The 12985-nt window shown below is 38.7% G+C and overlaps 1 protein-coding gene across 1 annotated transcript; it reads left to right on the forward strand.

The window, feature by feature from the left end:
- The first annotated feature begins 606 nt into the window (after positions 1-606).
- On the forward strand, positions 607-3982 carry LOC120715857 (transcription factor 15-like). The gene is made up of 2 exons (XM_040003092.1): positions 607-1366; positions 2113-3982. The coding sequence occupies exons 1-2, from the start codon at positions 914-916 to the stop codon at positions 2176-2178; spliced, it is 519 nt and encodes a 172-aa protein (XP_039859026.1). The 5' UTR covers positions 607-913; the 3' UTR covers positions 2179-3982.
- Positions 3983-12985: the final 9003 nt, after the last annotated feature.

Here is a 12985-nt window from a genome sequence, read left to right on the forward strand (position 1 = left end):
ATTATTAATAACTTTCACTTAAATGTGACAAATATTGTGGACTTTATGTACGACACCTTTTTGGACTCTACTGCTACTAGAAAAGAACCTTTGTTTACAAGAAAACTGTTTAACTACCTGAGGTTTATAGAAACGACCATACAATGAACATTATTTGAGGATCTCATATGTTCTAAAAATCATCAAAGAATCTTGAATATCGTCAACAATACTGAAAAAGCACAGCCCTGTCCTCATGTTTTTGAGTGGGGTGTATTTTTCCCCATTTAACCTTCAAATGGTTCGCAGATAATGATACATGTATTTATTTATTTAACTCGCAGACAGTGTCATAGGATGTCACATGAACTGTGTATAGCAGAAGGGAGACATTCAGAATGATACTTAAGGCTCAGGGCATTTGTGTAACCAGCTGTTTCATGTTGTGGCTTGCTGATATATTGTTATATTGACTAATTTACATCTTTGCTCAGTGTTATTTCAAACAACGTACCATACTGTCTAAAACGACCCTATAGCAGACAGATAAAGACCAGATTTGTTTTTATTTTAACGATCGGCACAATCGAGATTTGTCATCTTCTTTTGTGCCTTTTTGCTCTACACTCTCCATGTGACGCGTCCATTTGTGTTACACATATCATCAAATGAACACCAGACTTTAAGAATGAACATTTGGGAAAATGGAAGTGTCTGCATCTGCTCCACCCCTCACGTAAAGCTGGCAGACTACTGTATACTGTATAAGAGCCCTGCCTGTCACGCTGACTATCACACAGGAGGAGGGTGTCAGAACGTATTGGGGAAGTCTGTTGGCTTGGAGCTACTGCAACTTTTACGCACGACTCTTGTCTCCATGCCGCTGTTTTCCACTTGAATATAAGGGATTGATTTCCCCGCCTGCCTTTGAGTAATGGCTTTCACTATGCTGAGACCCGTCTCCACGCATCCTTTCTCTTACCCCGCGGACCTAACCTTTATGTCGGACGACGAGGAAGGGAACCGCAGCGAGAGTGACGGCAGCACCGATCAGGGGTACGGGCGGGAGTCCGGTGGAGTTGTAGTCGGACAGCGGAACGCTGCCAACGCCAGAGAGAGACACCGGACCCAGAACGTCAATACAGCCTTCACGGCGCTGCGGACGCTCATCCCCACCGAGCCGGTGGACAGAAAACTCTCCAAAATCGAGACGCTGCGCCTGGCATCCAGCTATATTTCTCACCTGGCCAACGTGCTGGTGGTAGGAGACGGAAGAGAGGGCGAACAGCCGTGCCTGAGTGCTGTGTACAGAGAAGTGAAAGGGGGTGGGCAGGGCAAACAGCCCCGGACTATCTGCACATTCTGCCTCAGCAACCAGCGCAAAGGGGTAACATACTCAGAAGATACTCAGCTCACCAGCATACACGACACTACATTTATTATGTCCTATACTTTCTGCCTCGACCGATGCGCACATGTATATCTTATATTATTAAAACCAGTCTCACTAAATCCGCGTTCTGTGGAATACAGCTTCTATTCGGGGTGAAAATCTATTTACAATTCCTGCACCATTTCTGCAGCAGGACATAAGGAAGGATGCAATTATGGGCGTTGCTAATTCCAAAAGGTTCCAATATTTATGAGAAACATACATGATGGATACACACCGTGCTGGACTTTCTGATAAACAAACACTAAAGAAGACATGTGCACTTAGAGCTTTTATCGACAGATGAGGAAATACGAAAATGACAAATTCAGAAAAGAGCTTTGGTCAGATTGGTAAGCACAGCTTAAAAATAGCTAGTAAAAAACCCCAGTATATTAATTGTTGAATATTGTTTTCAGGTAGTGTAGACCTGACAATGTGCTTTAATGAATTCTAATGAGTGCTTTTTTAAATTCTGTTATTTTGCAAATAATTTGAGAGATTATTTAGAGACTTTAGTGTAAAGCATAAAACGCATTTTTACACTGACAACCGTGTTTGTGAAAAATCTAATCATTTATAAGTGTCATATCACAACTGTGTAATTGCAACGATCCTGAGTGCAATGAGTTACTTTCCATGGGTGCGCAGAGATGATGACAGTACTGAAACTGAAGGTGATTATTCATCTTTGTTCACAGGTGAAGGACAGACGAGACTGTGTGAAAATGCATGGAAACAGTGTGAGACAGCTAAGTCGACGATGAAAGTGTCTAAACTGGAGCAGTGTGGGATTTTTTTTCTTCCTCCCAGCAGATATTCCTAGAGACTTGAAGCATCTCAGCACTACAGCAGTCCTCTTACTTTGTGAGGCTTTGTCTGGTTTAGTGAGACAGGAGGATTGCCAAGTGAACTACCTGTATGTCTCCAGCAGTTGCCAGAAATCCAGTACACAAATTGTTACTGTTTGGGGTATAGTGGATAAATAATCTGAAATGATAACATTGTGACATACAAAGTGAGCAGCACTAAGAAGGTTACTTACATACATACATTAGATGAACAGATCTTACATGTTAGGGGAACAGAAATCCATACTAACCCTAGATCAGTGATGGGGTTACACTTATATACAGCACTTTGGATCACTCACCTAAAGTATGATTACTAATAGTTGGAAGCTATGAACCAAAACAAAACAAAAAATGGAGAATACTTTAAATCTGTAACATCCTAGAACTCTATGTCCAAGAGTACTTTGTTTTGTACTTTAAACATTTTCAGTACAAGTACAATTCACTTTGCATACTCAGCATTTACAGTGACTCATATCAAATTGCACTTACAATGAAACTGTTGAGCCTTACCACACTGATGATAATAACCAGTGCTTTAACTATTGAGTAGAAAAAGATGCTGCTGATTCAAAGAGTAGTCCATCCAAAGTAGTCTCAGTTCCTGGAAATATCATAAAGAACATAATAAAAATGTCAAGTAATCCATGAAAATGTTAGTATAATTGCACAGTTTTTAAATATAATTTGGGATAATTTAAAGATATATCAGAATACATAATTACATGTCATCTGTTAAACCACTATTACCTGTCAAGCTAATTGACTGATTGATTATTGCACGGAGCAATAAAACATATTATCAGTGTTTTTTACTGGTTCCAATTTACAAATATGGGTTTTATCATGCACAAATGTTACTGATGTCATTCCTATTTGTGATTAAAAACAAAAGAAAACAAACAAACAAACAAAAACAATGGTTTGATCTGGTCTAATGAACATTCACAAACACTTTGGTGCTGGTCCTCAAGATGTTTGTGTGAAGCTTTTCTCTCAAATAGATCTATGCACCTGAATAGTTTCTGGAGTGTCAGAGGAGATATCTGAGAGGCAATGATTTTATCTACATGTTTTTATCTACTTTGAGATTAAATTTATTTTTACATAGGCATGGCTCTCTTGTATTTTTCTGTCAACATAGCAATAAGCATGTGATGAGATCATTAAAGGTCCCCTTTGCATGGCCAGAGCGGTTGGCATGGCCTGTTAAAGGGTTGTTTTTTTTATTGGTGATGCACAGAAACTGTTTTTGTGACACAATATTTGCCATATTTTGAAATAGTTTGGTCTATAACAAAGCTGAACAAAGCTTACAATTTGTTTCCTGGGTAGGTTCACTCAATGTAAGTAAATAAACTGAGTTTAAGCAATAAATAAATAAACAATGTCAACATTTCTCTACTTGTTACAGACCTGTAGTGGTAATGTCTTTATAGTTTTGTTCATTCAGGCCCCCAGCCGATACAATAGAGCCCAAAGCAGAAAAAGGCTAACTGGTTATCATGCAAGAATCCATGATCAACTCATTTCATCAGAAGTGATTTAATTGCATGTCACATTTACATTGTTGTCCTTTGTTTCTCTTTGGTAACCTTTTTTTTAATAAATAAAAATTGCATACAAACAGACCAAAAGAAGAAAAAAAAGCTTTTTAGATGCACTCATAGTGATAACCATGAAATCCCATTCAAGGCCCACCAGCATGTTCAAACAAGTTGTGTGTGTAAGTAAGTAAGAGTTCTTGTAACATCTCTTGTGGTGACTGATGATTACTTCTTGATGGAAATATCAAGAACTGCACAAGTTTATCCATGGACTAGAGGAAGAGACAAAGATTGAATTTTGGTGGTAGAGCTTCAAGTTTCTTCATAAACGTTTGTAGTCTCCTATGAGAAAAAAAGGCCTAATTTGTTTACATGACCTATGCTCCATTCACAGTTTTGCAAATTTGGAGGCAGGGTCTACACAAATAAAGAAATCTAAGGACTGATCTGTGCATAACTCCACTTTGGTAGTATATCATTTTAGTTGGGATTCACATGTGGTGTTTATCAGTCACGGCTAATATCACCTACCACCCTGTGTGCAGACAAACACAGCTGCTGCTGAATGTTAATGTTGTGGATTACATCAGAAGAGCAGCGCTCTGGCCACATGAAGAGGCTGATGGGAGTACACCTTTTTACGGGGTTGAAGGATAAATGCCTGCATATTGACTGGAAAAATCTGCATAGTATAACCGTGTAACCTCAGACAATGTCGTGAGAATAAAAGTGGACAAGCTGTCCACTGTGATGGATTATAGTACTCAATCTGCAAGTCTGCAAGCAGATTATTTTGTATGTATGTTAAAAGATTAGATTGTTCTTTTTTTGTTTGGTAAATATTCTTACAGTTAGGTCCATAAATATTTAAACAGAGAGAACTTTTTTCTAATTGTTGTTCCCTACATCACCACAATGAATTTGAAATGAAAAAACTCAGATGGAGTTGAAATGCAGACCTGCAGCTTTTATTCAATGGGTTGAACGAAAAAATTGCGTAAAAATGTGAGGAACCAAAGCAATCTTAACACAATCCCTTTATTACAGGGGCTCAAAAGCAACAGGACAGATTGAATAACTGAAAATAAAATGTTCATTTCTAACACTTGGTTGAAAACCCTTTGCTGGCAATGACAGCCTGAGGTCTTGAACTCATGGATGAACTCAGATGTTGGGCTTCCTCCTTTTTAATGCTCTGCCAGGCTGTTACTGCAGCGGCTTTCAGTTGCTGTCTGTTTGTGAGCCTTTGTGTCTGAAGTTTAGTCTTCAGCAAGTGAAATGCTCTGTTGGGCTAAGATCAGGTGACTTGGCCATTCAAGAATATTCCACTTCTTTGCTTTATTAAACTCCTGGGTTGATTTGGCTGTTTGTTTGGGTCATTGTCCATCTATATTATGAAACACCGTCATATGACACTGTCTTAGCAAATTCTTGAGGCTTATGAGTGGCTTGCAGTGAACTCTCTGTATTTACGTTTATGCAGTCTTTTCTTTACAGTACACTTGAATGTCGATACGCCTAACCCTCCTGGAGACTGTTGTTCACTTGGTTGGCTGTTATATAGGGGTTTCTCATCACCGTGGAAACTGTTCTGTGATCATCTACCACTGTTCACCAGTGCTTTCTTTCTTTCTCAGGATGTACCAAACGGTAGATTTTGCCACTCCTAATATTGTACCAATTTCTCAGATGTTTTTTTTTTCTTCTGTTTTCGCAACTTAAGGATGGCTTGTTTCACCTGCATGGTGAGCTCCTTTGACCGCATGTTGTCTGTTCACAGCAAAACCTTCCAAATGCAAGCACCACAACTCAAACCAACTCCAAGCCTTTTAAATGCTTAACTGATAATGACATAACAAAGAAATTGCCCACACCTGTCCATGAAATAACTCTTTTGAGTCAAGTGTCCAATTACTTTTGCTCCCCTAAAAAGAGGGAGCAAAACCCCTGGATGAAGGGTTTAGGAGCTGAAACTCCTAAACCCTTCATCCAGTTTGAATGTGGATACACATTAGAGTCTACACATTATGTCCATTATATAACTATAACTGGAATATGTTTCAGTAAACAGGTAAAAAAGCTAAACTTGTGTCAGTGTCCAAATACATATGGACCTAACTGTACTTGTGTTCTTGCTTAGAGCTACAGTAGAAGTTTAATAAACACAACAGTCTGTAAACGAAGCATCTGACAGTGAAAAGGAAACAAATAGTCTGGCTCATTCCAAAAGTAATTTAAATTCACCTCACTGTTAGATCCTTGTTGTTTTGGACAAAATCAGTATGTAAAAACAACAGTTTTGCTTTTGCAGTAGTTATATCCTTCTAGGCTTTTGTGCCAAGCTAATATATCTTGTACAATTCGTACATCTTGATCGCCGCGGCTGTTCTATAATGATTGTGTTATATCAGTGCAGCCACAAAGAGCTCCTGTTTAATACAAGTCAGACTCGGGAACATTTTTAGAGCTTTTTAAAATGTCAGCTAGAATAACAATTAAGATTAGCTTAATAATAACCAAAAATGAAGATTGTAAGAATTTTTTAGGGTCTGAAACACATTTGTTGTGGTTTTTGTGTTGTTTGTTCTAGGTTCTAATTAAACAATAGTAAGATCTAGTCAAATCTATGTAGGCTTGTTTATTCCCATGATACTAAGGCCGAAACACTTTCAGCATAGAAAGACTGTGCTATACCAAAAATACCATTTACAGTATTTGGTTTGTTGCTAACTTATAGACTTGCAGTGTAGTGGATTTGGGATATTTGGAGAGTCTAAATTGCAATGCCATTTGCTTCTAATTACAAATCAAGGCTATATTTTTCAAATAAACTAAACGCTTTTTCACATTTTTAAGTTTTGAAAAATGAATTCCTAACAGTGCTGTGGTTTGTTTTGCTCCACCATTCCCTGAGTTCTTTATTTTGCGCTAAATAATCTAAAAACAATGTCTGTATGAGTAAACTGCAATTTGTCTCACAGTTGCATCTTGTGCAAGAATGCTAAATGTTGCCAGCAGATTGTTACTGTAGACAATCTTAACAATCCTAATTTGTGAAAACAGAAGATTTGTCTATAATCTGAATTTTCAACTAGTTTTCAAGTGGTTTTGTCTGGTTTATATTTCTGACCACATGCCCTTGGTCCCCTTATGACACCACATGTAGCATTCTTGCATGTAGACAGCATTTTTTTAAGTTTTCATTCCCACATATAGTAGTGCATATAGTAGAACTCAAAGTTAATCTTGATTTATTATATGACTAAACTGAATCCTCTAAGTCTCGAAGTGATGTTTGGAGGTACACCCCTCTGAAAGAAAGTTATTGCAGTCCTTGGGGGCAGCACAAATAACTGCACACTTGCATAAAGCATCCCAACCCTCCAGTTCTCTCCACCAGTCAGTGCTAAAACCTAATTAGAAGCTGCTGTGTGAGCTTATCTGATAACTGTAAGAGCTCTGTGGAGCTCGATAAATGGCTCCCAGCGGCCTTTGTTCCCCCTGACAGGAAGATGTCATAGAAGCACAGGAAGGGGAAAAAAAGCTCCAGTGCTCGACCTTACTGACACCCTCCCCGTGGGGCCCGAGGCCCTGGGTCACTGCCAGTTTTGACATCAGTCGGGGCCCAGATGGCCTGTTACACTCATCTGATGCTTATTTTAATTCCTGGATGGGAATGTCTCCAAAAAGACAGTGAAAATCAGTCAACAACTGTACAGTGAACTTACTGTAAACTGTCAGCTAGCATGATATTTATGGCACACACAATCAGTACTATATAACCAGTTACTTAATTGGTTTTGATAGCTGTGACAAATTTACTGACCCAAAACAAGCAACAATAACAGACTTGAATAGTTATGGTCACAGTTAAACAGAAAGGGAAACATTCATGTATATTTCTAAATGTATTTCTACACCTTACTAATAAATCAAGGAGTAAGGACAGTGCTTACAAGTGCCCTGAAACAGGAAGCCAACTGACATGTCATATGTACCATCAGATGCAGGTCCTCTGACACATCATTAGCTCTTAAAAAAATGTGAACATATGCATGTCATCTTCCCCAGTATCCTATACCTGATGTCTATTTCACATCTATGACGGATAAATGCACCACAATGAAACTCAGAAACAGAACACAGAGCACAGATGAAGAAACAAGCAGAAACAACAACAGGAAGTCTGGTGATTCATGTTGGAATCACACCCCCACTTGGATCAAGGTTACCAGAGTCCAAACATCAGAACACAGAGCAGTGATGAAAATCCACATGTGACCAGAAACTCCCAGTGGCCACAACCAAGAGTGAAGACCAAACTGTAGTGAACACCGCTGAGTCACAAACATGCAGGTAGGTGACAACTAGTGATTTAGAGTCTAGACAGCACGTCCCAGGCAGCATGGTCAGCCCGGAAGAGGACCCATTAGCACCACAAGAGTCCAGGGACAGTGAACAGATCCAGAAAGCACACCAGCAGGAACAACCAGGGAACCAGGCACACCCCTGAAGCACAGAATGGCACCCACCCAAGCCCCATATTGTATTTACTTGGGTTATCTTTGTCTAATATTAAAATGAGTTTGATGAAAACATGACAAACTGAGATGGGGGAAAGCACTAAATTTCAGTAGCATCTTTGAGGTGATTCAGAAAAAGAACAATTTAATTCATTGGGCCAGCTTTTTGCCTGATTGATAACAAATAATGGGTGGAACATTTTATTTCCTTTGCACCATCAGAGACTTTTATGCTGTAATGTCTTCTGTTTCAGTCAGAGATATGTCACAGAATTAGGATTTTTCATTACTAAAACAAAAACTGTAGAATTGTGACTGCGACCAACAGTAGTGTAAGCCTGCACACAAGAGCCTGTGCATTAGTCAGTTGATAACTTTTAGATACAGGACACATGATGGAAAGTATGAAGCAACCACCTCTGACTCGTGTGGTTTCTCATTAAAGTTAGTGATATCCCTGTACATGACTGTATAAAATTCCATCTGAACATAAATTATTCTGTCAGTCATCAGCAGCACTTTCCCCATCTTCAGCTCCATCTGGTAAGCATTAGTGGGAGATACCATGGGGCATATAGGAAGGGCTAAGATTGCGATACTGTTTCCCTCCACCACATTTAGCCCTAAACAGACCCTTATGGTGCTGTAGCTCAACTGTTTGACATTAGAGATACCTTCCGCACCCTCACTAACCCTGAAGTTGGTTCCCTACCAGCCAGCCTGTCAGAGAAGATAACGACTGGACACGGACTGTGGGCCCTTTCAAGGGACAGCGGTCTTGGATCGGCTGCCTCCGATTTTTATGATTGTTTTCCATGGATGGGTGGAGTGGGAGAACAGGGAGCAACCTAATCCTTTGCAGCAGCCAAATAACAAGTGAATAGGCCAGACATAGCAATATATCTGTGTGCCATAACATTAGACTATATGAACAGCTATACTAAGGTATCTTCTTATGCTCTAGTGTACTTATTAGAGATGTACTTTTATCATGTTAGTTTTAAAGAGCACAAAATAAAACATAGTTGGAACAAAAGCTACCGAATTTCTAGTTTTAGGGACTAGAATGTCTAAGCACTAATATGTTGCTTCATCTGATGCTGTGTTTCCACTGTCATCAAAATCCCTGAGATGATTAAGCAAATTGTCACAATTTATTATCCCGTGTTGGTATCCATTTGAATAGGTCTTTAGCTTTGCAGATAGTGAGCTTGTGTGAAATTACTCAATGCATTAATCAAGGCATAGGCAACATAAAATCCTCCAAAAAGGCAATAACACATAATCTACAGACCTAAAGAGCTTGGAAATCAAAAGGCATTCTGGGTTCTCGTCCCCATATTGTTGTTCATGTAAAACCAAAACAAAATCTGATGAAAACAGAGCTGTAAACAGATTTCATCTTATTCAGATATCTCTTGGGATTTTCTGCACTATGATGGTGGTTCACTTCTTACTGGGCTACATCGATATTGTAATTTATGCTGCAAACCTAACCTGTTCCAGATTAGAGATCAAAAGGTCTGAAATCTCAATCACTGGCCAATCAAATCTCTCGAAAATAATGTCACACTTCTGGAAGATGTCTCAGACCTCTGTGGGCAGAGGGCCACAGAGTTGAGAGTCCATAGCATGAGTCACCCAGTTTGAGAGAGGAGTAAAAGAGGCCATCTAAACGGTGAACGACGGTCATTGAACAGAGGTGTAATGTCTTTATGATACATTTAATTGGGAAGTGAGGGAAATCCATGATACACCAAAATTTGAGTGCTATATTAGTCTAAAAGAGTGTGTGGGTGTGTGTGTTTTATATGGGCGACGGTGTTGACACACTGTGCTCTCACAACGCACGCTCTCTAGACTATTGTTTTCCTCCCAACATGCAAGTGGGAGGAAGTGGTGGAATGACCCAAGACATTAGTACAGACAATATCAGTCCAGCGGGGCAGGCCTCTGATTGCTCCGAGTTTGGCTGCTGCTCCTGGTGCTCTGTCTCAGCCTTAGGGCGGTGGTCCTTGATTTAGAGGTGAAAGGTGACTAATTTGTGGCCTGATTTCTCCCCTGTCAAAATAATGCAACAACATATCTGCACAGAAAGCTCTGAAGGAGGAAAGAGGCTGACTTCCGCAGTAACCTGATGCCTGTAATGGTCCCTAAAGATTTCATATGCTATTGTGTTTTCTCTTTTTTGGCTTTGTTTGATGACTCCTTTGCTTTTAAAAGAATCATGCTCCCTAAATATTTATATATCTAACCCTTACTAGATAAGTAAAACAGATTTTTCCTGGGTAACTAAATTCCCATTCTCTTTTGTGACATATAATCAAACTCTACTGTGCACTTCCCTTTGACCCTCTGTGTCACTACAGAGTAATTAAAGGTAGTGTGCTTGTGTAGAGAGATTTTTAAGCGATAACTGTCCACTCGACACCGACAAATCTCCACACACAAAGCAACATATATTAAGTTGTGACATCACATAGGAAAATGTATCCTAGATGTAAGGAAGCATGCAAGTCTACATTTTAACTAGACATGAAGAATGAGCTTGGACCCAATAAATACAATTGTTCGCTGCTTGGAGCCTCCTGAATCTCGGAGATGGATGGGAGGAAGAATATACCTTGGAAAACTTTTGAACCAATTTCAACATCCACAGCAATTGTTTGGAGGATATCCTCAATCAGTTTCCCCAAAGAGCACAATGAATAGTCTCACTGACAGAAACCTACTGCCCCTAACAACCTCCATGACCTGCACGCTGTGCGCCATCAGAAATGAATATGTCATCTTCTACTCCAACTACCTCTCAGAGAACAAAGCAAAAATAGGCTCCTGCTGTTTTAAACATCTCACTTATCTGATAAGCAGGGTATTTGGGAATATAAACAAGTTACATTAACCAAATGTTCCTGTTAAATGTTTTTGTACTATTTTTGATTAAAATTGCTGATGTGCGATATGATGACTGAATCCTATTTCTATTTTAGAATATTAAGAAGCTATTAAAGATCCTGACCATAAGGAAGTTTCAGAAATGCTAGATTGTATAATATAAAAGGGAGATTATATGAAAGTAAAGAACATGATTTTTTGAATTGAAAAATTTGAAAGTAAGTGCTTTTGACATGCTAAGACCGTGCAAGAGACAGAAGGATGCCATGCAAAAAACAAAACAAAGTGTGCTGAGAGGGGATGCACAAGGTGAACCAGATTATATAGCTAAATACTGGATGAAAAGATGGCTTCCAGCTCAAGCACTTTGTCAGGAGATGATTTTTCCAACACAACAATGAAACTGAATACAACCATTTTAATGCACAAGGAACTGCAACAGAACCTCTCCTCCACCTCCAAACATGTATACACAGATTTGTAATAGTTTGTTGTGATCCAATACTAAGGTTTGAAAGATCAAAAATTAAGACAAACAAAAAAAAATATTAATGCTAGTTTGCGCACTTTGAGGTCTTTATTTTTAATAAAGTCGATCTAAAATGTTTTTAAAACATACAAAACAGACTAAATTCTCAGCACTCCAACTTCAAAATAATAGTTATTATTTATAATATAATATAATATTAGAATATTTAACATTTTAAAGGCACATATTTTAAATATATATTTGAAGATACTTATTTTTTTCAGTAAGAGATAAGAGAGCAAAAATTCTGTTTGCTTTAAAAATGTAAAATTTCGTGGTTAAAAACCATATGTGCATAAATTATTATTCAAAACACAATTATTTGAAAGTCATTTTAGCCTAATTTATGAAATCATTGCAAAGACTGCAATAAACCAGTGAGCTCCAAAAAGAAGCCAACACTGTGTAAGAATCCTGATGCACAGCTGTGTGGTATACAGTATATTATGTTTCCACTACTCCTTAGGTGGCTTGCTGAAAGGAGACAGGCTGAAGAACAGCATGCATGTTTCTTAATGTTGGGGCGCCCCCTTTTAGACACAGCTAGCATAGTTTTGAAGTTTCCTCAAGGACCTCAAAGCATACCATATTATCCCAACAGGCTCTCTTCCGGCTCCATGCATTTACAGTCATGTGAAAAATAAGTTTTCACAGCACTCTGTGCAGTTTTGTGAATAACTAAGTGCACACCACGATTCAGCTGCTTGTAGAAACACCTTTGATATTTAAGTATTCATTAGAAACAAGCCTCAGATAATTGGACCAAAGAAATTGACACACCTTTCAGCCAAGAAAACAATAAAAATATGCTTCTGTAAATTCATTTTAGTTTAATGTTTCTTCTTCTTCTTCTTCTCGTATTTTCAGTTTTTATCTGTCACACTAACACCCAATACGCAAGCTTGAGCCTGAGGAGAGATACTGACGATGGGATATTTTGTGGAACACACTGACTCTTGGCTTGTTTCTTTAAGCCAAGAGGCAGCAAGCATTCCTTGTGAAATACAGGACAGTTAGAAAATATAAGGACAGTAACGTCTTTCAGTCGTGTTTTCTTTGTGTACAAAAAATATACTACCTTGGTTTAAAAATACAATCCAGAATATCTTAATAATTGTTTAACGAGTCTCCAGTACTACAGTCTATGGTTTTGCAACTTTCTACAAGTTTGTCCCTCGAGTGCCCCCGTAGAAAATGTCTGGGACGTAGGATGTAGGTGGTGGTCA

The sequence above is a fragment of the Simochromis diagramma genome, unplaced genomic scaffold (genome assembly GCF_900408965.1).
Source record: "Simochromis diagramma unplaced genomic scaffold, fSimDia1.1 OVJJ01000646.1, whole genome shotgun sequence".
Lineage (NCBI taxonomy): Eukaryota > Metazoa > Chordata > Actinopteri > Cichliformes > Cichlidae > Simochromis > Simochromis diagramma.

Excerpts from the sequence above, each read along its gene's own strand:
- LOC120715857 (XM_040003092.1), top strand. The coding sequence starts at position 914 with ATGGCTTTCACTATGCTGAGACCCGTCTCCACGCATCCTTTCTCTTAC. Across the intron at positions 1,367-2,112 it reads TCAGCAACCAGCGCAAAGGG|GTGAAGGACAGACGAGACTG; the intron begins GTAACATACTCA and ends CTTTGTTCACAG.